We start from the raw sequence: 26,436 nt of genomic DNA on the forward strand, positions 1-26,436 counted from the left end.
AAGTCCAGGAAGTGTTCATTAACAGTAAAAGCTAGCTAATTGTGTATTTGTCTTATGCTCGAGTAAATCCTCTGAAATTATGCAAATCTGCTTAACTTCTGAATTTTTCATCGTTAAGCATTTATTTTCAGAAGACTGTTGTGATTTCTATTTCTTTCCCCCTATCGTTGGTCAAGTTCTCATTGTTTTCTCTCCAGGTCAGGAGGGCAGTGTTGGCCCATCGATGTATAGAGCAGTCTCTTTATTTTTTTTTATTTTTTTTTTTTAAACATTTATTTATTTTTGGGACAGAGAGAGACAGAGCATGAACGGGGGAGGGGCAGAGAGAGAGGGAGACACAGAATTGGAAACAGGCTCCAGGCTCTGAGCCATCAGCCCAGAGCCTGATGCGGGGCTCGAACTCACGGGCCGCGAGATCGTGACCTGGCTGAAGTCGGACGCTTAACCGACTGCGCCACCCAGGCGCCCCTAGAGCAGTCTCTTTAAATAAAACATGCAGATCAGCACTGGGGTGATCTATGAAACCCTGCTTGGCTAAGGGCTTCATCTCCCCGTCATTTCTGGCAAGTCTGTTTTCTTATGTCTCTTGATTTTTTATAATAATGTGACCAAATTGATTTTGGGAGAGGAAAATAATCTGCTTGGAAGTGCTAATATACATTAGGCGAATACACATTATGGAAGTAGTAGTTACCTAGGTGCTGGATGTGGTGTGCCTTAGTTCCTGAGTGGGAGTGGGAAGGGGGACGACAAAGAGAAAGAATTCTTTTGCTGGAATTGACAAAATAGTTTATCTTTTCCACACTGTTCAGTGCTGCATCTTGATATGTAAATGAGTAAGGACTCTAGACTTTGAGTCAATGTGGAATAATAAAACGTATGTGTATTTGTCTTTGTCCCCCGTTCCTGGCACAGAACTCCTAAAACCCTTAGAATTTTTTCAGAGATAGGAGTGTCTTTTGTTATTCATAATGAGCCCTTTAGCCCTGACCTGAGTTTATGCTAATGAATGGCTCTTGGTGGGCGTCTAGATAGCTTCCGGATGGGGGCTGGTTGCCAGAAGAACCGACAACAGGATTGGAGGGTTGGAACTTTCAGGCCCTTCCTCTCATCTCAGGAAAGGGAGAGGGGTTGGTGATTGAATTAATCAACAATGGCAGTGACTTAATTGGTCATGCCTATGTGAGAAACTTCCATAAAAACTCAGAACTCATGGATGTGCTGGGAGGGTGGTGTGTCTAGAGAAAGTGTGGGAGCTCTGTGCACACCAGCTTACCACCCCCCCATACTTTTCCTTATGCATCTCTTTCATTTGTTCCTAAATCCCATATCCTTTATAGTAGAACTGTAATCCTAAGTATTAGCATTTTCCTGAATTCTGTGAATTATTCTAGCAAATTGTTGAACCTGAGAAGATCATGAAAAATCTTGAATTTGTAACTGGTTAACCTGGGGACACCATTTGCAGCCGGCGGCTGACGTGGGGGCAGTCTTGTGGGACGGAGCCCTTAAGCCTGTGGGGTTTGCACTAACTCCATGTGGTTGGAGTCAGAAATTGAATTGAATTGCAGGACACACAGTTAGTGATGGAGGATTGGTTGTTGGAAAAGTGAAAGTCAAATCTTTCCTCTTTGGAAAAACCCACTCATAATGTTAAAACATTATGCCTGGAGGAATCTCTTAGATAAGGATTCGAAAGGCATTAAAAAAAAATAATAGTGGGAGGGGCGCCTGGGTGGCTCAGTTGGTTAAGCATCTGACTCTTGATTTCAGCTCAGGTCTTGATCTGACGGTTCCTGAGTTTGAGCCCCTGAATCGGGCTCTGTGCTGATAGTGCAGAGCCTGCTTAGAATTCTTTCTCCTTCTCTCTCTACCCCTACCCCACTTGTGCTTACTCTTCCTCTCCCAAAATAAATAAATAAAGTTAAAAAAAATTATTAAAAAAATAACAGTGGGAAAGAAAAGAAATCGCCAGGTCAGTGCCTTATTGTTTATGTACTTACATTGTGTTTTATGGTGTAATAAAGTAGAAGTTACATGACTCTGTGGCCTTCTTTGACCTCCTCTCCTGTGGTGCATTGTGTCAGCCTCTAGTTGTGGAAATATCTAGTATGTAAGTGTTATGGATTGCAGTTATAAGTAGTCTCCTTACTAAGGGACTATTGAACCTAATGGTAATGCAGGTTTCTTAATTGGCCTTTTGTCTTCAGTTTAAAAAAAAAAAAACAACTGTACTGGTTACCATCAAGACATTTTAGAAAATGTAAGTAGGAAAAGAAAAAAAGTACTCCCAGGTTCCACCAGGAAAAGATACAAAACACTAAAAATTAAAATAACTTACAGTCTTACCACACAGAGATAACTAGTGTTACCATTTTGCTATCTTTTTCTTCAATAAAACTGGGATCATATTTGCTCAAAATCCTGCTTTGTTTATTTTTTTCACTTAACATTTTTCATTTACAACTGAGATTATTCTAGACAAAAGCTTGTATGGCAAATTTGATCCCTTCACACAAATTGTTTCTATTGTTTTAATAGTCAAAGGGGGTGGTGCCTGGGTGGCTCAGTGGGTTAAGTGGTCCGACTTCGGCTCAGGTCATGATCTCGCGGTTCGTGAGTTCGAGCCCCACGTCAGGCTCTGTGCTGACAACTCAGAGCCTGGAGCCTGCTTTGGATTCTGTGTCTCCCTCTCTCTCTGCCCCTCGCCTGCTCACACTCTGTCTCCCTATCTCTCAAAAATAAATAAACATAAAAAATAAAATAAAAGAATTAAAAGAGTCAAAAGAAGGTTTAAGATTTCTGAGTAACCAACAATTATAAGTGTTAAATGTAGATCAGGATGGCTTTCTGATTTTGCTTCTTATAAATGGCAGCAGGATTTTTTTTTTTAGTTAGTACTTGATACCAAAAAAAAAAAAAATAGGTAGATTGACTTAGAGAATAAACTTAAATGCACCGTTCCTTCCCAATGATTGGCTCACTAGGAAAAACCATTCTGTCATTCTAGATGTATTTTTGAATTAGATGAATAATAATTACCCATAGATTTGCTACTTAAGACTCTAACTCAACCAGAGATGAGCTATGGATAATCCTATTTCGTGGAACTTTACTGAACATCAGAACTGTTAACTCTCACACTTCAGAGGCCCTAGAGCACAGAGAATGGTGTTCTGGAACCAGGCTGCCTTGATTAAATATTATGTCTGCTACTTGCTAGCTGTGTGACCTGATGCAGGTTACCTGACCTCTCTGTGCTCTAGTTTTCATATCTGTGAAATGGGGTTGAAACAAATCGTACCTACTTCCTAGGGTTATTGTAAGGGTTACATGAGCTCATACCTGGAAAGTTCTTGGAACGGTATTTATAGAAAGTACGCATCAACACGTGACTATCATTAATAGTATTTTTCTCTGGGTCTTACCCTTGCTACTTGTTTTGAGAGTTCTTATTTGAGTGTCGTACTAGTGACCTTCATGTTTATTTCTTCCCTTGAAATTCAGCTTCTCTCTGTCTAGGGTTTTCCTGATTACTTCTGTTTAAACTTCACCTCATCTGCCTTTTCCAGAGTGATCTTATTTTCTCTCCCTTAGGCCCTCTTTTGCTTTGCTTCTTCTCTCACCGCATGAGAGGTGGCTTCACATCAGAGCATTTCAACTGGGCCGGGGCCTCATCCTCCACCTTTACTCATCTCGGCGTCCGGGTTCCTGTATTCCCAGAAGGCAGGCCACGTGCCTCTGTTGCAAGAACCTTGCCTGCCCAAGTGTGACTAATGGGAAAATCCTGTGTTTAGGACTTTTGTAGCTTTCTGTTTAATTATGCTGCTTTTCCTGTTCCTGGAAGGAAGAGAAGCGCTTGCTGGGCCAGGGTGGGGGTTGCAGCGGCCACGGCCCCACGGTGCTGCCTTGGGAGCCCCGTTAGGGCAGCCGCTCCCTCACCTGAAGGCCTTATGCAGTGATTTTTGTCCCACGCATTTAACACCGCTTCCTCCGGTGTGGCTCCTGTGGTTCACTGTCTTTTCCTGTGTGCTGGTTTTTATCCCCGGCTGAGACGTAAGCTTGGAGAGGCTCGCGGCCTTTACACTGACTACCACGGATAACAATCATCGCAGCAATAAAAACAAACATTAGGCGCTTACTCTGTGCTGGTCACTTGGGTAAACCCGAGTTCATCTCATTTCATGCTCAGAACCAATTCTGTTATTCTCTGCGTTTTAGGGATGAGGAAACTGAGGCACAGGGAAGTGAACTGACTTAGCTGGGGTCCCGGAGCTAAGAAGCAAGGTCCAGGAACTCAGTGCAGCTAAGAACAAGCTGGCTTCCGCTTTTGCCTCTTTCTTAGCAGGAGCAGCTTCGGTGCAGAGCTTGGGCCCTGCCGCGGACCTCGGTTCGAATCCTGGCCGTTCTCCGGATGAGTGACCTTGACTTCAATATTTTGTTCTTGAACATGTCCTCATTTCTAAGAGGGGTTTGATAATAACACCTGCCTCAGAATCATGACAAGTAAAAAAAAAAATGTGAGTAGAAATGCCAGGCACATAAATAAGTACTCGGTAAAGTTTCTGGTGCTGTTAGCGGCTGGTGGTAGAGTGGATGAACTTCCCTGAGGCCTTGAATGTGGGATTGGTGAACCCAAACACTCCACAGGAGAATCAATCTCTCTGCCTCTCTGCCTCTGCCAGTCTTCCTCCGTGAAGCCCTTGCGTGGCTCCTGCCGGTTCAGTGACACCTGTTGTTTTCCCACGTGGTTAGTTTGTGTTGTCTTCTGGGTGGAAGCTACTTGGCTGAACTCCGACCCTGGCAGGGACAGATTGTGCCAGAAACCAGGGACCTAGAAGATCCCAGAGGCCTGGTCCTCTGTGCCAGCTCCCTGTCTGTAGAGCACTGGAAGAGCCACGGGTTCCTAAGGGACCCCCTTCCTCACCCCCACTCTTGCTGTTTTTCTGGTGGAAACAGGCTACCTGGGCTTGTCCTCTTCTGCCTGTTTGGTGGTTTTGTCCTGACACTTGCCGTTCGCTTTCTCCCACAGTTTAAATAATTTCTTTCTTGTTTTTTTTTTTTTTTTAAAATGTTTTTTTACTTATTTTTGAAGGAGAGAGAGAGAGACAGAGCATGAGCTGGGGAGGAGCAGAGAGAGAGAGGGAGACACAGAATTAGAAGCAGGCTCCAGGCTTTATGCTGTCAGCACAGAGCCCGACGCGGGTCTCAAACTCACGAACCGTGAGATCATGACCCGAACTGAAGTCGGACACTCAACCGACTGAGCCGCCCAGGCGCCCCTAAATAATTTCTAACCTAGTCCCTGCTTGGCCTTTTGCAAGGAATATACACGAACAGATCTGTTAGGAATTGCAACCCTGTGAGAAGTGGGCAGTGGCTTTGGAAAGGGTATGTAAACTCCTCTCCTGTGTACTGTCCCTTTACCAATCTAGCAATTTGGAATAGAATGGAGTCCTGTGAAAATCTCCTTCAGGGCCAGTTCCCCAGGCTGGGGTTAGGAATGTGCTGTTTGTGGCCTCCTTTGGAATCTCTGCTAACTGGAACCTTCTGTTGATTCCGATGAGCCCGGGGGCTTGCTGGTAGATTAACATCGTTCAGAAAGGGCTGACCCAACAAGTGTGTAAAGCTACAGGGTATATCAGTTGTCCAGCTCTGAAAATATTTATGTTTTTTTAACAAACTGTCAGTATTTGGCAAATGGGTGTGTAAGTACACTGGACATTGTGTCCTACAAATAGCATCTTGACAAAACTGCTGGTCAGGTTACAGGGAGAGTGGACACTCAGTTACCCAGGAGCCCTTCTGGGAGGGGGTAGAATCTGCTTTCCCAGTTTTGCAGCAACCACCTGACAAATGGTTAAGGTGCTCACAGCCTATCCCAGGAGGTGTGATAGGCAGGAGGCAGGACACCGGCCCCTCCAGCTGGGGAGACAGGTGTGTGTGACTTAAACCTGGGTTTTCCTGTGAGTTCTATTTCACATTTGGGTTTCCTAGCTTGGACCACAGTCCTGTGGCCGGGTGACATGTGCTGTGTGAAGGGCGTGGGGAAGATGTCAGCAGGTGTGAGCCGTGGTTCTTCTTTCTGGCTCTTTTCTCTGCCTCTACCCAGTGATGTCATGTTAGGCCACTGTGGGTTTACTTGCAACATGAGGATCTCACCCACACTCTTGGCTATCTCCTTGGGATTAGGGGTTTCTTTTTTTTTTTTTTCTTTTTTATTTATTTATTTATTTATTTATTTTTTCAACGTTTATTTATTATTTTTGGGACAGAGAGAGACAGAGCACGAACGGGGGAGGGGCAGAGAGAGAGGGAGACACAGAATCGGAAACAGGCTCCAGGCTCTGAGCCATCAGCCCAGAGCCTGACGCGGGGCTCGAACTCAGAGACTGCGAGATCGTGACCTGGCTGAAGCCGGACGCCCAACCGACTGCGCCACCCAGGCGCCCCGGGGTTTCTTTTCTTTTTAAAAAATATTTATTTATTTTTGAGAGAGAGAGAGAGAGAGAGGGAGGGAGAGAGAGAGGAAGAATGAGCGCGAGCTGGGGAGGGGCAGAGAGAGAGAGGGAGACACCAAGTCTGAAGCAGATTCCAGGCTCTGAGCTGTCTGCACAGGGCCCCGATGCAGGGCTTGAACCCATGAACCATAAATGACCTGAGGGGATGTCGGACACTTAACCGACTGAACCACCCAGTTAAAAACCCACAGAGGTTTTGATAAAATAATGAATGTAAAAGTATCGAGTGTCATTTGGATAGGAAATTTTATATCTTGTATGGTGTCTCTAGCTGATGTGTATGATTGAAGATTTTCCTCCTCTTGTCCTTTGCTTTCTTTCCCTTCCTGCCTTCTTTATCTGAAAGATTTTTAGATGCCACGGAACTAACACTGTCAGAACAAATTATGTTTGTGCCAAGTATTGAATTGCTTCTAAGTACAATACTTTGGGATAATAATGTGAAAACATACGTATGTGAACAAGATGATTTTCAACAGACAGGAACAAATTTTCCTTTCCTTTTCATAGTTGTGGAGGGGTAAAACAGTTATACTTTAGAGTGGTCTTTGGCCTTTGTAGTTAAAAGTTAATATTGGGTAATTTTATGCTGCTGGGATGTTTTTTAAAAAAATTAATTGATTACAAATTTCATCTTGCTATAGCTGGCTTTAATTATTCTTTCACGAAGAAGATTTTTACATTAGAAAAAGATGCATGAAGATTTCAGTATTTGTTATACATACTAGGATCATTTTGAGAGAGGCAGCCTTTTAGGGTTTCAGGGCGTTACAGTGGATGGATGTGGACCTGGGCCCCAGCCCGGCTCTGCCTTCAGTTGATGATGGTGTAACCTGCCTGTTTACTGTGAGGTGTGTGTCACGAGCTAAAACTGAAGGCCACCTCCACTCTTACAGGCACTATTAGTGGCTAAGAGTGAGGGGCCTGGAGGGTAGTGAGAGGACCTACCTTACAGATGTTGTGGAAATGAAATGACTTTGTACATGAGGCTTCCGGAACAGTGCCTGCCATACTGTGAACACTCAGTAAATGCTGCCATCACAGTTATTTTAATGTAGCAGCTCATTTCTCAAAACATACCACTTGTCAAAAAGGATCCAAAGTGAAGATTAGATTTCTGAAGTTTTGTTGCTTTAAAGTCACTTGAAACAGATGACTTTTTAAAAAATCCCATTGCTTTCTTGTTTGGACAGAATTTACAATTCAAAAGGTGCAGAAAGGGGGAAAAAAAAAAGTGTCTCTCTAAACCTGTTCTCCAGCCATCTAGCTCCTCGGCAGAAAACAGACAGTGCTCACAGTAGGTAAAGACTTCTAAATTTTAAAAATCCCCAGACTGGTGACACTTGAAAATAGCAAAAGACGAGGAGGGGCAGGGGAATGGGGAGACGGAAAAAGAGGAGGAGAGGATTCAGCTGGGGCCTGCACTGTGGAGCCCTCCTGTCCCTGTAGCAACCACAAGCATTGCCCTTGCTTACACCCCTCTCTGAGGACCCCAAGATGTGCCCTGCAGCTCAGGGCCCACTGGCGTCGCTTCTGCCTTCTCTGCCTTGGGGCCATGTGTGGTGGCTTCCTCGCCTGTGTCCCAGTGCAGATGCTGGTGAGTTGACCTTGCTCCGGTCTGGGGTGAGGCCGGGTCAGATGAACCTTCTGTTGTATTCTGAATGCAGACCATTGTTTGAAGGACTCTGGAAGGTTCAGGAAGAGTCCAGAAGTTGAGTTCCTTGGCTTCTCTAAACACTGGGATCCTAAAGTTAATCCTCTCCCAAGGAGCAGCTGTGGGGTTGTGGCTGTTGTCTCTGTTCAATCTTTTGATGCCCTTGGGGAATTGTGTTTGGTCAGAGAGTTCTGTAGCCTTCAGAAGTAACTTCAAATGGTAAATCTGACAGTTTTGGAGAATGTTGGGGACTTTCTCTGACTCTGCAGTTTTCCCCTTCTAGTTTCATTTGAAATCTATGATGATAAATATTTATAATTTCCATCATTATTTTAAGCATCTTTGTTTCTTTATATTGACCTCACCCTAGTTTCAGCCCTTTGTTCTGGTAACTAGCTTGGGTTCAGGAGTGATTCAGTTTTGTCCCCCATTCTCCTGCCTGTCAGGAATGTTTGTTCCCTTTTTATCCAGCCAAATTCAGTTTTTCTTTTGAAGCCCAATTTAAAGTCCCTTTTCTTCCTGGATCACATGAATTACTTCCCTTCCCACACCTGTAGTACATATACAAAGAAAGCGAAGCTTAAGGATGCGTTGTGCTCCAAACATTCCTTTTTGAGTAATTGGGTTGGAGATTCAAATGTATTTTCCCATTAAAAAATAATAATAGGCTCCCACAAAGGGTATTTAAAAAATGATTAAGTGGGATTTTGTGAGCTTTTCTTTTTTTTTAATGTTTATTTATTTTTGAGAGAGAGAGAGTAGGGGAGAGGGAGAGAGAGAGGGAGAGAGAGAATCCCAAGCAGGCTCCACACTGTCAGCCTGGAGCCTGATGGGGTTCGAACCTACCAACCGTTAGATCATGACCTGAGCTGAAACCAAGAGTTGGACACTCAACCAAATGAGCCACTCAGGTGCCCCATTTTTTTTTCTTAATATGGAACATTTTACTTTTTTTTTATTACACTCCCTTTTATTTTTGAGGGAGAGAGAGAGAGAGAGAGCGGACGAGTGGGGGAAGGGCAGAGAGAGAGGGACAGATGATCCAAAACAGGCTCTGTGCTGACAGCAGTGAGCCTGATGTGGGGCTCAAACTCACGAACTGCGAGATCATGACTTGAGCTGAATGAAGTCGGACGCTCAACCAACTGAGCCACCCAGGCGCCCCCCTTTGCGAACTTTTAATATCCAAATTGAAAGAATGGTAAAGTGGGCACCTGTATATTAACCACTTGGATCCAACATTTTGCCATATCCACTAGCTGATCCTATCTAGCTAGCTATCCATCCTTCCTTGCTGGACCATTTGAGATCAAGATGCCCAGCTATGAATCGGTACCCTGGAGGATGCCAAAACGGAGAGTTCAGCAGTTTGGATTTTGCCTGATGGACAATGTAACAATGTTACATTTCGCCCTAAATACCTGTATCATTCATCTTGTGGGATTTAGGACTTCCTTCTACATAACCACAGTACCATCATTATACCTGAGAAAATAAACAATGCATCTCTAATCCTGCCTTAACCCAGTTTCCTCAGTTGTCCTCAAAATATACTTTATAGCTGTTTTGAAATTTTTTTATTGATTAAATTTCTGAGCCAGGCTCCAGTCAAGGTTTACTTATTGTGTATTTGGTTGTATTCGTTTCTAACAAAAGCGAACATTTGGCCAAGGACTGGGGAAGGGAAGAAACTTTCTTGGCCACAGGCAATATTTTGAAATCTTTGGCTACTCGTCCCTCCCTGTTTCCCTCTCCCACAGGTCTGGGGTGCTGCCGAACTCTCCGCTTTGGCATCCTCCAGGGTACCGCTGATCTCACACAGGTATTAGCAGAAGCCTCAGGGACAGCTGCGTTTTCCAAGGGACGTCTTAGCGGAAGGCTTCTGAAAACCAGGGATTCATAGCTGGGCATTGCTGATTTATGCACGATTTGCTGGGGAAGGTGTCTCGGCCCCTGTCTGTTCCCAGAGTGGTCTTCACTGTCCCGAATCAGAGTTCTGTGCTCCAGTGTCATGGAACATTTCAAGGACTTTGACAAAATAATGGTAACTGAGTGACTGGGTGCACTGTCATGGGTGGGTGGACTCTGGGCGGCTGGATCCTATCTGGATGTCCCCTCCCTGCCTGGTCACAGATTCAGAGTGGGGGTGGGGAGGGCTGTAGCAACTGTTTATCTGGAAGTTGTATAGAAGTTGGCGGTGGCCTGAAGTTTCACTACAAAGGTTAGCACTTATTTATATACTGACTTCCATTGTCTTTACGGTTTCCCTTTGAGCTCATTTGTTCTCCCCATTCATTTTAAGCTTTTTAAAAATGTGTCTGCATAGATGCTCTGTCTCAATAACTGGCACTGTCGGGGATGGTCTTAAAAGCTCTGTGACTTTGGTTTTATCTCTGTAGCCAAAAATAGAAATAATTTGAGGATGATTTAGTTTTGTAGAATTTGTTATGTATTTGCCCCTATCATTAGTGTATGTAATTGATTTAAACTGTGTTTTGACAATTAACTTAATAAAGCAGGTCGTTTTGCAGAAGCTCGTAGATCAATCATGCTAAAGTGGTTTTTGAGAAGCTGCATGTGGGCTGGTGGCGAACACCTGCCTGGTTTTCATGCAGGCTCTTATCAGTTTTTAACTGTGTGACTTCAGACTCCCCGAATCTGCGATTCCCCTTCTATAAAAGGATAGTACCCACCTCGTAGAGATTTGAAACCCTTGGGGCCCAAGGCTGAAACTTTACAAATGTAATCCACTGCTTCAGAAGCCGAATCAAGGGGCTCCTGCCCAGGTGGCTCAGTCGGTTAGGCGTCCGACTCATGATTTTGGCTCAGGTCATGATCTCATGGTTTCATGAGTTCGAGCCCCACGTCGGGCTCTGTGCTGGCGGCATGGAAACTGCCTGGGATTCTCTCTCCTTCTCCCTCTGCCCCTCCCCCAGCCAATGCTATCTTTGTCTCTCTCAAAATAAATAAACTTAAAAAAAAAAAGAAATCTGATCAAATACGTCAATGCTTATGCAGCACACTCACCGGAATAGAGGTCATATATAGCTTCACATCAGAGCAGAACAGGTGTGGCCACCAATGTGCTTCTCAGATTTGGTTTTGCTATGAAGTGAAGCATAAAAGTTTTTGTTCTCAGGGCTTTTTGGATTTTGCCTGATGGACACAACAGGGTCAGCTTGTGTTTTTTATCTCCAGTCACGCTTTGCAGATGGGGCTGGAGAAGGTTGGGAACGTGGAGAGCCATGGAGAACCATTGGCTGCAGCTCATAATTTTTCAGCTGAGCAGACTGAGGTCCACAGAGGTAAAGCGACTTGTTCAGATCACAGAGGTAGCCAGTGGCAAAGCTGAATGAAGAAAAACCCTTTTAGGGAAATGTACATCTATTGATCTTAGTAATCTAGACCAAAAATAGACTGCTGTTGGGCACCGTGATTTGAATCTTCACTAAAAACAAAATAGGGCGTGTGTGTGTTTAAAAGTGATTTTCCAGCCAGGCTTCGTGTGGGTTATCTATATACCAGCCAGTGCCTTTTCCATCACTGAGCTGTCAGGTCACCCTGCTGGGAAACCCTAGATTCTGAGAATGTGTACCCTTTCCTGATAAAAGTGGAAGGATACCTATCAGAACCATCAAAATGTCCCTTGGTTGGAGCAAAGCTGCTTGGGAGAGGTCACAAGGGCCTCCTTATCTGTAGTCTCTGGTTATTAGCTTCGTCTTCCCCATTGTTTAGCAACCTCGAGCAATGCCCACTGGGTTTGAGGAATGCCATTTCCAGGCTTCTCAGCTCCTCTGACCACTGAGGTCAGTTGGAAATACAAGTATTATTTAGAAACAAGCTAAAAAGCTGCTTTTGATTTTGGGGGTTGACTTAGAGCCATTTCTTCAGAGCTCTTCCTCACTTCCTTGCCATCTGCAGGCTTTTTTTTTTTTTTTTTAATCACGTCTTTTGTGACCTTCTTAATGAGATGTTGGCAAGTCACAATACAGTGGGTCCTCAAAATGCAATGAAGAAACCAAACCTGGCTGGGTCTAGGAAAAATCCAAAGGATTTTGATAAACACTGGCTTTTGTTAAACATTTTTTTTACTTGCGATGTTGCTGAAGGGAATCACATTCCTCATTGAGAGCCAAGAACTCCCTGCTTCGGTGGGCTTGCTGTGTGCAGGACAAACTCCAGATGAGGCGATGGGCTTCTTTTTGAAGAGGCTGAGTGGACCTGGGTTGTGGCCTGGGTCAGATTTTGGAGTGGGGAGGGAGGTCAGAGACGGGGACAAAAAGCAGTTTCGTATTTGTCCATTAGTGCTGGGCATTTTTTTTTTTAATTTTTTTTTTAACGTTTATTTATTTTTGAGACAGAGAGAGACACAGCATGAATGGGGGAGGGTCAGAGAGAGAGGGAGACACAGAATCTGAAACAGGCTCCAGGCTCTGAGCGGTCAGCACAGAGCCCGACGCGGGGCTGGAACTCACGGACTGTGAGATCATGACCTGAGCCGAAGTCGGCCGCTTAACCGACTGAGCCACCCAGGCGTGTGCCGGGCATTTTTAAAACCTATCCTACTTCCTGCTGCGATAATTGGAAACCACGGTTTTGAAGTTTGGGGAGTCTTTACTCTAAGTTGTGAAATAGGAGAGCAAACCAGCATTTAGCATTTTGACAGAGACGTAGCTAAATGATAAAATATTGTTGAAAGAGAACTAATTAAAATATACCTTACACACGCATTTGTACTTGGATGGTGCCCAGTTACATATAGGCGTGGTTTAACGTATGTGGAGACCCAGGCTTCCAGAAGGTAAGAGGAAACAATATAAAGGCAAGCAGCATCCAGACGGACTGGTTTGAATTGAGGCACGGCCACCAAGTAGCGGGGTGACCTTGGGATGGTTGCTGTACGTTTCTGTGCCTCCTTTCCCCATCTGTAATGTGGGGATAGACCTCTAACTCTGCCCTAAGTTTGTTGTGAAGATTTGATGCTTAGCTTAGCGTTGGCTCCTAAATGCTCTGTAAATGTGGTAGTTATTGTTGTCAGTGGTAACAGAGAAATAAACCACTCTGAGCCACACTTCCATCTCTTCTGGAACACCATCCCCCAAAACAGTTCTCTTCCTAGTTTACTATGGCTCTGTATGCTTTTGGTTCTGACTCTGATCGCTGGTCCCTTACTGTGCTGGGCTTTCCAGCTTGTGTGGACCTCTCCACATGGGTTAGCCTTGCTGGAGATTTGGGGTGCTCCTCTCGGCTGTGCCCTGAGTGCCTGTGCACAGCCCTCTCCTGTTCCTCTCCTGTTTGCCCAGTCTCTCCGCCAGGCCCACCTGCTGCCCCCAGATCTTCAACAGATGTCATCTCTTCCTATTTATTGGGAGAGAAAACGGAGGTGTCATGCACCGTGTGCCCTCAACTTCCTTCAGCCCACTATTGAGCTCTCTAACTCACAGACCCCCTGATTCAGGAAGAAGTGAATTTTTTCCCCCCTATTCCAGTATTTAATCTGTCTGCCTATGGAAATCTCCTCAAGGCTATCACTCCTTATTCCCTCTCAGTCTCTTCCTTTTGCCCTCTTCGTATGTAAATACATTGGTTTCAGCCGCTTAAAAACAAAACAAAACTCCAAACAGAAATTTCTTCCTCTCACCCTGAAGGTGAACTTTTTGTGCTTCTACTGGGCTTTTAGAAGGGGTGCACTGAGCTCAGTCTCTCTTCTTCAACCCAGGAAATCGAATCTTACATTCTGGTCTACTGAAAAACTGCTGTCCAAGGCCACGAAGATCTATTTTCCTTCCAATTTAATTTATTTTTTCATTGTATGTATGTATTTATTTATTTTGGGATTTTGAAGTTTACTTCAAGAAACTACAGAAAAACAGGAAGTCAAGTACAAGGAGAAAGTTTAAAAAATTCCAAGCAGCTTCTTAAATTAGAAACTAATGGTTTCCCATGAGTCCTTAGAAACTTCTATGTTGCCTGACTTGTCTGAGTTCTCAATTCTTTTTCTAAAGAGTCTTCTCAGGTTGTTTGTTTCTTGTTTCTTTTTTTAAATTGTGTTAAGAACATTTAACATGAGATCAGCCCTCTTAAAGTTTTAAGTGCATGATACAGTATTGTTAACAGCAGGCACAATGCTGTGCGGCAGGATAGAAACATTATACCCATTCAATAGCAGCTACCCGTTTTCTCCTCCCCCCACTCCAGGCAATCACCATTCTACTGTTTCTATAAATTTGACTATTTTAGATTTTTCATAAAGTGGAATTATGCAGTGTGTGTCCTTCTGTGACTGGCTTTTTTCACTTATGTACATTTTTTCACTAATGCCCTCCTGGACCATTTATACTGTTGTCTATGGCAGGATTTCTTTTTTTTTTTTTTTTTAATTTTTTTGTTTTAATGTTTATTTATTTGTGGGAGAGAGAGACACACACACACACACAGAGTGTGAGCGGGGGAGGAGCAGAGAGAGAGCAAGACACAGAATCCGAAGCAGGCTCTAGGCTCCGAGCTGTCAGCACAGAGCCCGACGTGGGGCTCGAACTCACGGACCGTGAGATCATGACCCGAGCTGAAGTCAGACGTGTAACCAACTGAGCCACCCAGGCGCCCCTGGATTTCCTTCTTTTTTAAGGCCGAAAGGGATTTGGTTGTATATGTACACCATCTTTTCTTTATTTAGTCATCAGTGAACAAACACTTAGGTTGATTCCATATCTTGTCTATTGTAAATAATACTTGCAGTGAATATGGGAAGCAGTTATCTCTTTAAGATCCTGATTTCAGTCCTTTTGGGTAAATAGGATAAGTTGGACTGCTGGATCATATGGTAGTTCTATTTTTAACTTTTTGAGGAACTTATTGTTTTACATAGTGGCTGCACCAATTTTCCATTTCCTTCCTATTTTAGTTGCTCTCTCTTGCAGCTTCTGACCTTGCTGACTGCTCATTCCTTTTGGAAACTCTATCCTCTGTTCTAGGGTAGAACCCTGGCTTCTCTCCCTCAGCTTCCTCATGGAGTGGATCCGGTTTCTCGCTGGATATTTCCATCTGGTTGTCCCCATGTTCAAAACTGAACTCGTGATAGCGTCCTCTCCATGCCGAGTATATTAGTTTTCTTGGGCTGCTGTCGCAAAGTACCACAAACTGGGTGGCTTAAAAAAGAGCCTCACACTTCCGGAGGCTGGAATTCCAAGATCAAGACCGGCAGAGTTGCTTCCTTCTGAGGGCTGTGAAGAAGAATCTATTTCATGCCTCTCTCCTAGCTTCTGGTGGTTTCATGGAAGTCTTTGGCCTTTAGAAGCATCACCCCATCTCTGCCTGTATCTCCACATTGTGTTTTCGCTTTGTACCTGTCTGGCTCCACATTTCTCCTTTGATAAGGACATGTGGGATTTGAGTCCACTCTAATGACCTCATTTTAATTTGATTACCTTTGTAAAGACCCTGTATTTTAATAAGGTCACATTCTGAGGTACTTGGGATACTTCAACGTTTGAATTGGGAGGGAGGTAAAATTCAACACATCACACCAAGCAAGCTTCCTTTTCTTTAAAGTTATTTCCCATCTTGATGAATGACATCAATGTCCACCATGTTGTCAAGCAGAAACTTGGGCGTCGTCCTTATCAAGTCACTTGCCCTTATATGAACTTGGGATTCAGAGCTTGTAGAACTTGAAGGCAAAATTTTGGAAGAGGAACCTTCATAGCATCCAACAGTTTCCCAGAGGGGTCTGTGATTCCCAAATGGCTGACCACCTCTGTTTTGTATCTTTTTTTTTTTTTCCTAAGGTGTCTATCACTTTAGTACAAAAGGAATACATACATATGAATTTTAGAAAATTATAGATAAGTATAAAAATAAAATTTAAAGTTATTCTATTATTCAGTTACCTGAAATCACTTAATATTTTGGTCATTGCTTTGTACATTTTATGCCTTCTTGCATTTTTAAAAAACTAGTTGGACCATACTGTATGTAAGATGTTGAATCAAGCCTTTTATATTCAACATTGTATCTTAAGTGTTTTCTCATGTCTTCATGAAATCTTTATAGTTTTAAATGATGCATATTATTCAATCAAATGGGTGGATAATGACTGACTTAGATATTTTCTTACTATCCCATGATCAAAATTCATATTGTTGCCATTTTTTTGTTTTATAGAGAGTGTGGTGACCACTTTTGCTATTAAATTGGATTCAAATAATTTGTTTGTAATTCAGATATGACTCAGCTGGGGAGAAAGAGAAAGATGGTCAATGTCTCTAAACAAGTCTTTAGTGTAAACTGAAGGAAAACTAGATTTGCCTAAGTTAACAATGTTTTAAGGCATTATTTGTGAATAGTTACTTTGTAATTTTAAAGTTATTTTTATTGAATTGCTATGGTAGGTCACAGTAGATTCTCAAGTCAACCGCTTTTTAGCAGTTCTTTGTAGTCTATAACAGGGCTGTCCAACAGAACTTTTGGAGATGATGAAAATGTTCTTAAAAATTTTTTAATGTTTATTTATTTGCTTTTGAGAGAGAGAGAGAGCACAAGCAACAGAGGGACAAAGAGCAGGAGACACAGAATCCGAAGCAGGCTCCAGGCTCTGAGCTGTCAGCACAGAGCCTGACGTGGGGCTCAAACTCACAAACCATGAGATCATGACCTGAGCTGAAGTCTGACGCTTAACCGACAGAGCCACCCGGGGGCCCCGAAAATGTTTTTTATCTGACCTGTCCAGTATGGTAGCAATTACTACCCATGTGACTACTGAACGCTTAGAATGTGATTAATGCAACTGAAGAACCGGATTTTTAATTTTACGTCATTTTTATTGGCTTACATTTAAAATGTTTATTTTTGAAAGTGAGAGAGAAAAAAAGCATGCGTGTGAGCGAGGGAGGGGCAAAGAGAGAGAGAGAGAGAGAGAGAGAGAGAGAGAGAGAGAGAGAGAATCCAAGCAGGCTCCATGCTGTCAAGTGCAAAGCTCAACGCAGGGTTCCATCTCACAAACCATGGATCATGACCTCAGCGGAAGTCAAGAGTCAGACGCTTAACCAACTGAGCCACCCAGGCGCCTCTTAATTGACTTAAATTTAAATAGCTATTTGTGGCTAGTGGCCACCATATTGGATAGTACAGTTCTATCAAGGTGGTGAGTAAACACTTTTACAATGCGTGCCTCTTCCTAAACACTCTTCTACGTGCTTTACATATTAATATATTTAATCCTTACGATGACTCCATGAAGTAGTCTTCTAGTTTCTATTTGGTGTATAACAATTTACCTCAAAGCTTTGTGGCTCAAAACAACAACAGTCACTCATTTTGCTTAGAAATCTACAACTTGTCAGGATTCAGAAACAGCTCATGTTTGTTCCATGCATCACTAGCTGGGGCCCTCGGGTCTACTTCTAAGATACTCAGTTACAGAGTTGGCAAGTTGATGACCGTTATTGGGTTCTTTTCTTGAGGAACCTTCGGTTTCTGCACAGCAGGGTGATTAGTTTCCAAAAGCAAGTGCCCCAAGAGACAGGAGGTGGAAACTGACAAAGTGTCACTCCATATTCTATTGATCAGGCAAACCTCAGAGTATATATTCAAGGGTAGGAGGTACAGACTTCTCAGTTGGAGCAGTACCAAAGGATTTGGGGCCATGTTTTAAAATCATCCTAGAAAGATATAATCATTTTGATTTTATTTAATAATGAGGCAACTGAACATAGAACAATGAAGTAACTTGCCCAAGGTGACATGCCTAATAGATGGCGAAACTGTTATTCATGTCGGGCGTTCTGACCTTGTAACCCCAGTGCTATATTGCGTCTCTCTGTAATTCATGTTTCACTAATTTAGATTCATATCTTCTTCAGTTTTCCCATGGTAGAATAATTATGAGATTAAGTGACTGATACTTGTTTGTAAATCACAGACTCTAAATAATGTAGTATTTGCAAGGGTTTGCCAAATACCAAATGGATGATAAAGACACATTCTCAACCCCCTGATTCAGGAGGAGCTGTTGGCTCCAATTCTGAGCCCCTCCGCTTTTGTCCCTATTCCTACTGCCCTCCAAAGAGAATTGGTTGTCACTTCCAGATTGAAACAGACCATGATTCTGAGTAAAACTCTCTCGGTCTTAGCATGTTGCCTGCTTCACCTATTCCTGTTACATGGAATATATGTTACTAAAAAGGAATTAATAGGGACACCTGGATGCCTCAGTCGGTTAAGCGTGCGACTCTTTATTTTGGCTCAGGTCACTATCTTGTGGTTTCATGGGTCTGAGTCCCATTTCGGACTCTGTGCTGATAGCACAGAGCCTGCTTGGGATTCTGTCTCCCTCTCTCTACCCCTCCCCTGCTTTCTCTCTCTCTCAAAATAAATAAATAAACTTCAAAAAAGGAATTTTTAAATAAGACTTACTTAGAATTATAAAAGGAGTTAAAGAAATGTTTCTGGTTTTTACTGAAAGGCTGGTAATTAAATCCTGACTTAGATGATATATTTGTGCATTTTTAGGGAAGTGTGTGTGTGTGTGTGTGTGTGTGTGTGTGCGCGTGTGCGTGTACTTCCATTTATTTGTTCATTCATTTATTATATTGATTCCTGGAAGATAAATCAGAAAAAAAAATAGGTTATCCCCAATTCTAGAGATTGTCTGATAAAATAATGAAAGCAGCCTTTTACAAACCTAAGAAACCAGCAATTTCCTTTCATGTTCAAAGGTAATGGATATTTCCATGTGAAAGACTGATAGTCCTTTGTATGGCCTCTGGTTTGCAAATTGGGCTTCTGTTTGCTGCAATAATGCAATGTGGTTATTTCACACCTGATATTTGTCCCATTCAATCATTGCCACGTGGATTCTTTTTTATCAAAACACTCTTTGAGAGAGCTTATAATTAAGTGTATTTAGTTTTCCAATTTCTGAGTTTCTTTTCTGTTTTTTTCTTTTTTAATTTTTTTAAGGCAGAGGGAGAGAGAGAGACAGAGAGAGAGAGAGAGAGAGAGAGAGAGAGAGAGAGAGAGAGAGAGAATGAATCCCAAGCAGGCCGCACGCTGTCAGTGCAGAGCCTGATGCAAGGCTCAAGTTCACAAATCACAAGATCATGACTGGAGCCAAAATCAAGACTTGGATGCTTAACCAACTGAGCCACCCTGGCATCCTCCTATTTCTGGGTTTCTTAAACAGCACTGTGAATCTCCCTGATGTAGAGAACTTCATTTTAGCACTTCAGAATCTGAGTATTCCAAATAACGAGCCTTCATTTCAATCAAATCTTACATTTCCCTTTACTTCTCATCCTGCCTGACCCCTTCCTTCGTTTGATAATTCTCTTCTCATTTTGTGTCTGTGAGCTGGTTTTCTATGTAATTTGCTCTTTCTCTGGTATCTTCATTGGCCATGTCTCATGACTGCACCAGGCTCTCTGCCTCTCACTGTCCTTCATAGAGGAGATTCAGATCCCCATGCGCATGCACCTCTTGGGAGCCTACGTGTGGTATCCCTGCAGGCTTGGATGTCTGCCACCTCTGGTAATAAGTCCACGTGATGCTTTGACATGCCCACAGGCAAACTTCTCCTTTTCTCTGAAAGATGCCTCCTTCCCAGCCGCCCTATTTTTGTTGTCATAAAACAGGTCCCTGCTGTTATTCTTTCTTCTGTTTACCCATGTGTATGCCTTCCACGGCATTTCTCTCAACCTGTGACCTGCCCATGTGTTTTGTTTAGGGACTGATGCCATTCTGGATTTTTCTCTTTCGCATATTTTAGGTCTGTCAGCTTACTAAACCCTTCTAGAACATAAGCTCCGTGAGGACAAGGATCTTTGTTTTACTCAGTGATATATCACACACGCCTAGCATGGTGACTGCCGTAGTTGAGCATTTAGTATGTTGTCAAAATGGTTCGAAATGTTTTACGTGGATAATTTATTTCTCCTTCATAACACCCTAGAAGGGTGGGACGCTTCTATTAGTATGCCTGTTTCACGAGAAACTGAGGCATGGAGATGCTAAGTTATTGCCCAGTGTCACCCAGCTGCTAGGTGGTACAGCCAGGACTTGAACCCGGGTCTCCTGGGTCCATGCTCTTAACCACTAAGCACCCCGCTATAATGCCACCGAACGATAGCGTGTTTGCTTTGTGCTTATGTTTCACCGGAACTCTGTACATGCTTTCTGCCCTGTGTGGGTGCTGCCACAGCTGAAGAAGCACACACTAGCTTGGGAGGTTTTGAAAGAAATTCCCAGGGTGGGACCTAGTTTATGAGGAGCAGGGACAGGAAGGGGACTCAGACTTCGAGCCAAGCCCGGCCCTCAGCCTGTGTTCTGTGCTGCCAGACCCACCAGTCTCCACGTGGCCCACGGTTTGGGGAGGAGACTCGGATTTAACGTGCACGTTCCCCAGTGTTGTCAGGTTTTTCTTGCCTCCGACAGACGTCTGACGTGGCCGTGTGTATTTCTTCCTGTAGACAATGGTGGCAGCCGCACGTTGCACTCCAAAACAGAGACGACACCGTCGCCCACTAACAATACCGGCAATGGACACCCAGAGTATATCGCATATGCGCTCGTCCCTGTGTTCTTCATCATGGGTCTCTTCGGCGTCCTCATCTGCCACCTGCTCAAGAAGAAAGGCTATCGTTGTACAACAGAAGCCGAGCAAGATGTGGAAGAGGAAAAGGTTGAAAAGATAGGTAAATACCTGCATTCTCTTTATGGAGATGTGGATAGAGACCATTTTTTTTTTTACGATTTTATTTTATTTTTAATCTCTACACCTAGTGTGGGGCTCGAACCCGCCACTCTGAGATCAAGAGTCGCATGCTGTACTGACTGAGCCAGCCAGGTGCCCCAAGTGGGGGCAATTTTGAAATAAGTAACCAGTCATATGTATTTTCCATCTCTATGAGGCAAAATGGTCCATCTTCACAGTAGGTGGTATGGCGGAGTGTCCGTGTAGATTTCGTAGTAACCCCACCTAGAGCTTGAAACCTGCCTGTCCTTTACGAAACACCTACCAGCTCATTCCTTGTGACCTTGGGCAAGTCACATATGCTCTAAATCCCTACTATGTATAATTTAACTAGAATTTAATCTTAGTTAATTTCATGCCAATTTAATTTAATTTAAATGAGGGCAGTGATCTCCACTTTGTAGGATTATTGTGGAATTTAGAGAGATGATGCATTTGGTATTTGGCACATAAGCCCACTCAGTAAATATGAATCTTTACTATTATTATTAAAAGAGATTCTAATAAGGATAATGTGAAATATAAATAGCTCTCACCACTTGTATGGTATTACTCTTGCTGGGGGAATTTGATCTTAAATCTGTGTGACTGAAATTTATATTTATTAAGTAAAATAATTGTGTCAACAGTGCGATAAAAGTGTGGCGAGAAATGGTGCCTTAGATTAACTTGAGGATATCTTACCTTTTCCTCTTAACGTGGAGTGTTAGGCAATGTTCAGAAACACCCAAGAGAATGAGATTTTCTTTCTTCATAGATGTTTTTTTTCAACCATCCTTCAGGGACATTCCCAGACTTGGAGTTGGGGAGTAGTAGCTAACCTTCCTTATCCCTTTCAGCTCCTCAAAGGTCAGTTTTTGCAGAGGGGGACATTTGGAGTAGGTCACCTTTCGAGCAAGTCCAAAGGGCGGACTGCGGAGAGCTTCCTCATTCCTTGCCAGCCTGCTGGCCTGTTGGTTTTTCCCACCCCCACTGACCTTTGAGGCAGAGAGAGAACCCGGTTGCAGGATGAGTCATGTGTAGCTGTGAGCAAACCAAAGCTGAGTGTTTGTCAATAGAAAGCAAGCCTCCTCCTCCCCTCCTTCAAAGATGCTCTGTAGGCCGGCTTAGCAGGTCAACATTTGCGCCGTCCGGCCAGATGTGTGTTTTCACAGAGGGGGAAGCTGACTATGGATGGAGAAGACACCTTCCCAGGTACACGAGTAGGACACTGCACACCTTGATTCGTTCTCTGTGAACTAAGATGGTGTATTTCAACCCTCCTTTTTCCTTCCTCCCTGAAATTACACAGTTTCAGAGTGGAGGTTTGATTTTTCTTCGAACACTGTCACATATACAGAGTCTCATAAAGTTAACGGTCTGTGGGCAAATAACCACGGCTGAAATTTAGGTCAGTTGCAAGTGTATTTAAAAGAAAGGAGAGGCTTATAAACATGGATGAATAATTGCCCCCCAAAAATTCATACTCTGAATTAATGTAGTACACCTGCACTTAAAAGAAAATCCAAGGCGGGGGGTGCCTGGGTGGCTCAGTTGGTTAAGTGTCGGACTCTTGATATCGGCTCACATTGTGATCTGCAGTTGTGAGATTGAGCTCCACGTCAGACTCTGCACTGAGCATGGGGTCTGCTTCGGATTCTGTGTCTCCCTCTCTCTCTGTCCCTCCCCTACTCACTTGCATGCAAAATAAATAAATAAATAAATAAATAAATAAATAAATCCAAGGAGAATTTTTTCTTTTTCTTTTCTTTTTTTTTTTTTTTTTAACGTTTATTTATTTTTGAGACAGAGAGAGACAGAGCATGAACGGGGGAGGGTCAGAGAGAGGGAGACACAGAATCTGAAACAGGCTCCAGGCTCTGAGCTGTCAGCACAGAGCCCGACGCGGGGCTCGAACTCACGGACCGCGAGATCATGACCTGAGCTGAAGTCGGCCGCTTAACCGACTGAGCCACCCAGGCGCCCCGAGAATTTTTTCTTTTAATTAACTATCTTCTTCCCATTTCCCCTAAGGGTTTAAGGAAATGATGAGAGAGGAATATAGTAGTAATGACTGATACAGATGCATGAAAGTGAGTGGGTGTTTGGACTTGGGAAGACGGTTGATGGATAATTCTGGTACTCGTTATGTCTGTTATATATGCCAAGGAAATCACCATGGACTGTGCCCCAGGCAGTTTGGGGCTGAAGGAAGAAAGCCTAGACCCTTAGTGCCACGGCAAGAGCTTTCTTGAGACTGTTCAGTGAGGTGTCATGGAATCCACAGAAGTGACCAATTTAACCCATACCCTCCTCTGCCTTCTCTTTCAGAGTTGAATGACAGTGTAAATGAAAACAGTGACACCGTTGGGCAGATTGTTCACTACATCATGAAAAATGAAGGTATGGATGTTTTAGTGTTCCAGAACAATTCGATATTCATATGTGTTATTGAAAACTTGCTTCAGAGAGTCAGAATTTGTATGAACTTTCCTGTCAATATTTCTGGTCATTGGCAGCACCTTTTACCTAAGCTCATTAATCCATTAAGCTTTCAGGTTATCCAACCATGAGAGTTTCACGTGTGTTTTCAGAGAGTCAGTGGGTGTGAGTAGTGCATAAAGCCCGCCCTGGAGGCTCACCTTCTAGTCCTGGCCTCACTTTGATTTGAGGGAAGTCACATTACCTCATGGAGTCTCCATTTCCACCTGTTTTTAAAAGGAGGATAATAAATAATATTTATATGGTAACATTGTTGTGACATCCTGCATGTAAAATGCTTATTAGTATAGTAGGCGCTCAAACATCGTCTGTTCCTTTCTTTTTTTTTTTTTTTGTATTAAAAAAAGCTGTGGTAAAATAGGCAAAACATAAAAAGTTACCATTAAAGGTACAGTTCGGTACCATTAAGTACATTCATAATGATGTAAGCCATCACTACTGCCTTGTTCCAGAATGTTTTCATCATCCCAAACTGAAACTCTGTACCCATTAAACAGTCACCGTCCACACCCCACCGCCCTCCCCCGGCCACCCTCCGGCGACCTCTCTGCTTCTGTCTCCATGGATTTGCCTCTTCTGGGATCTATTCTCAAGTGTTCCAATTTTTTAAAAGTTTAACCTTTGTGGACATAAGCAATTTCCCCCCTCGGAAATGTGCTCTTAACTCCTCTCTTCTGAAGTGGAGGATGAACTGAATCTTGATTTGATAAATCAGGGTTCTTGTTCAGAACACTGGTTATTATTTCTGTAGGACACCATTACAGGGGTGCACAGGGTGAGGCTCTCAGTGACTTTTGGGGCATGTGGAACTCGTTGGCCACATCTCCAATAGCTGCAGAACGCCATACTTTGAGTTCTCACGAGAATCGAAAAGAAAACCTCTTCCTTGGGCTCTGTCCTGGCTCCCGTCACAGAGGTGCTGTAGGGCACACCGATGCAGCCGAGCCATTCGTCCGAAGGGGAAACTAGCCGTACTGCTAAGTAGATGCTGCTGCTCTTCCCTGGGGAGCCCCACCCCCACAGCCTCACTGTCAAGCAGAGCACCTGCCCGGCCCTGGGTGTGGGTCAGCCTTTTGACTTAGAGAAACCGCAGTTTCAGCTGGTTCCGCATCATTTTCATTACTCTTTACAGTGTGCTTTTCGTAAGTAATCTCATTTAATCCTCACACTATCCCTCTAAAGTTGGTATTGTTTTTCTTAAAATGTTTATTTATTTGAGAGAGAGAGAGAGAGAGAGAAAAGAGCATGAGTGGGGGAGGGGCAGAGAGAGAAAGAAAGAATCCCAAGCAGACCCCACACTGTTATAGTGCAGAGCCCGACTCGGGGGCTGGATCCCACGACCATGAGACCGTGACCTGAGCCAGAATTAAGAGTCAGATACTTAACTGGCTGAGCCACCCAGGCACCTCTAAAATTAGTATTGTTATACCCATTTTACGGGTGCAGAAACGAAGGCTTCAAGTAGTTGAGTTCACATGGTCAGTGAACAGCTTAGCCCTAGCTGGGTCTCTTTCAACTACACAGCATTCCCTCTCCTCTCTTTAATTTGTGGTTTCAGTTTCTACAGGATGTAAAACCACATAATCAATCTTATTAGAATGGCATTTAAAGTAAGAACAAAAATGACCAGAATACTTGGATTTTGATCTCTGCCTTCCAGAGACCTTCCTTCAGGGAACGATATTTGGTGATGTTATTCATTAATACCCAATGGTGCACATTTCTACATAAGAAATCATTTTTAATTTGCACAAGAAATAAACAAATATGTTCTTGGCGTGGAAACGTCAGGCCAATGGAGGTACACACGGTGAGGCATGGCGTGCCTTGTGCATTGGAAACTACCTCACATGGCTTTGGGATCTTGGGGGCCTTTGGGACTGGGGCTTCTGAGAGCTGGGGCAGCTGCTAAATTAGTTAGTATGGGATGTGGTGGGACTGACTGTTGGATGAGAAATAAATAAATTGTGAAAACTTTGCAAGGGCTGAAGTTCTTATGTACAACTTCCTTGTATGAGCTGAGTGTTTGCCATATGGTGGCCCTGAGGGCTTTCTAGGGACTAACAACCTTTCGATTCAGATACTTCATTCCCAATTTACAATTGAGAAACCAAAAGGCCCACAGTGCTTAACTGGCTTGCCAACATCACACGGCTGGCAAGTGGCAGAGCTGAGATTTGAACTGTAGCATCTGACTCCAGAGTCTGTACTTAACCACTTGCTGTGACTGCCTCTTTCCTGGTAGCAGGAAGGAGGGATGGAGGTGTCTTCCTTTCAAAGAGATAAAGTGTACAGCTGGGATAGTTTATAAAACTCTTAAGCATTAAGTCATTAAATTCTCAAAACTACCTTATGGAGGTAGGCCCTTTTACCATCACATCTTGCAGATGAGGAAACTGGCCCAGGGCTCATACGACAAGCAGCATATGGCAGGATGGGCCAACAGTGGCACTCTGCTTCATTACAGCAGAGGAAAAGCGTTTGACTTTCTGGAACAAGCTTGCTGTGTAGTTGCCTACCTCCCACCCTCATGGGCAAACAGGTCTGTCCTTTTCTTTTTTAATGATGTCCTTTTCCTTTTGGGAAGAAACCTTTTTGTTTCCTCTGTGTTAATTACCGGTAGGTACATGAAAGTAACAGCTAAGGTACTGTTTTCCTTCTTTCTCCTCTGCTCCCTGGTTTTTCCCCTCTCCCCTGGTCCATGCCTTCATTTGTCTCCTGTGATTTCTCCAGTGACCTGTGAGCATGAGTGGTGGTTCGGATCCTTTGGGTGGCCCTTGGTTCTCCTTGGCCACCAGGAGACATCTGACCTCACTGGACATCCCTTTTCCAGACATGGCCATCTCTAGCTTCCTTCCAGCCTGTGCCCAAACCACAGCTAGGGAATTAGATCCATAGTTGGGTCTCTTACCAGTTTATATCCTAGCTTCTTTGGTTTGCTTTGAGACTTCAATTCTCTAGAGAACAAATGCATTTTTAATCTTTTGTCTATGTCTTTAGCAGTCTCTGGACTTAATATCAATTTAGACCTG

At 43.5% G+C, this 26,436-nt stretch overlaps 1 protein-coding gene across 1 annotated transcript in view; it reads left to right on the forward strand.

The window, feature by feature from the left end:
* Positions 1-26,436, forward strand: part of RELL1 (RELT like 1) — a 69,413-nt gene that overhangs the window by 13,066 nt on the left and 29,911 nt on the right. Inside the window, exons 2-3 of the mRNA XM_043572805.1 lie at positions 20,640-20,864; positions 23,234-23,305. Of these exons, the coding sequence (XP_043428740.1) occupies positions 20,640-20,864; positions 23,234-23,305 (297 nt within the window). The remainder of the gene's footprint in view (positions 1-20,639; positions 20,865-23,233; positions 23,306-26,436) is intronic.

This window comes from Prionailurus bengalensis, chromosome B1 (genome assembly GCF_016509475.1).
Source record: "Prionailurus bengalensis isolate Pbe53 chromosome B1, Fcat_Pben_1.1_paternal_pri, whole genome shotgun sequence".
NCBI classification, from domain to species: Eukaryota; Metazoa; Chordata; class Mammalia; order Carnivora; family Felidae; genus Prionailurus; species Prionailurus bengalensis.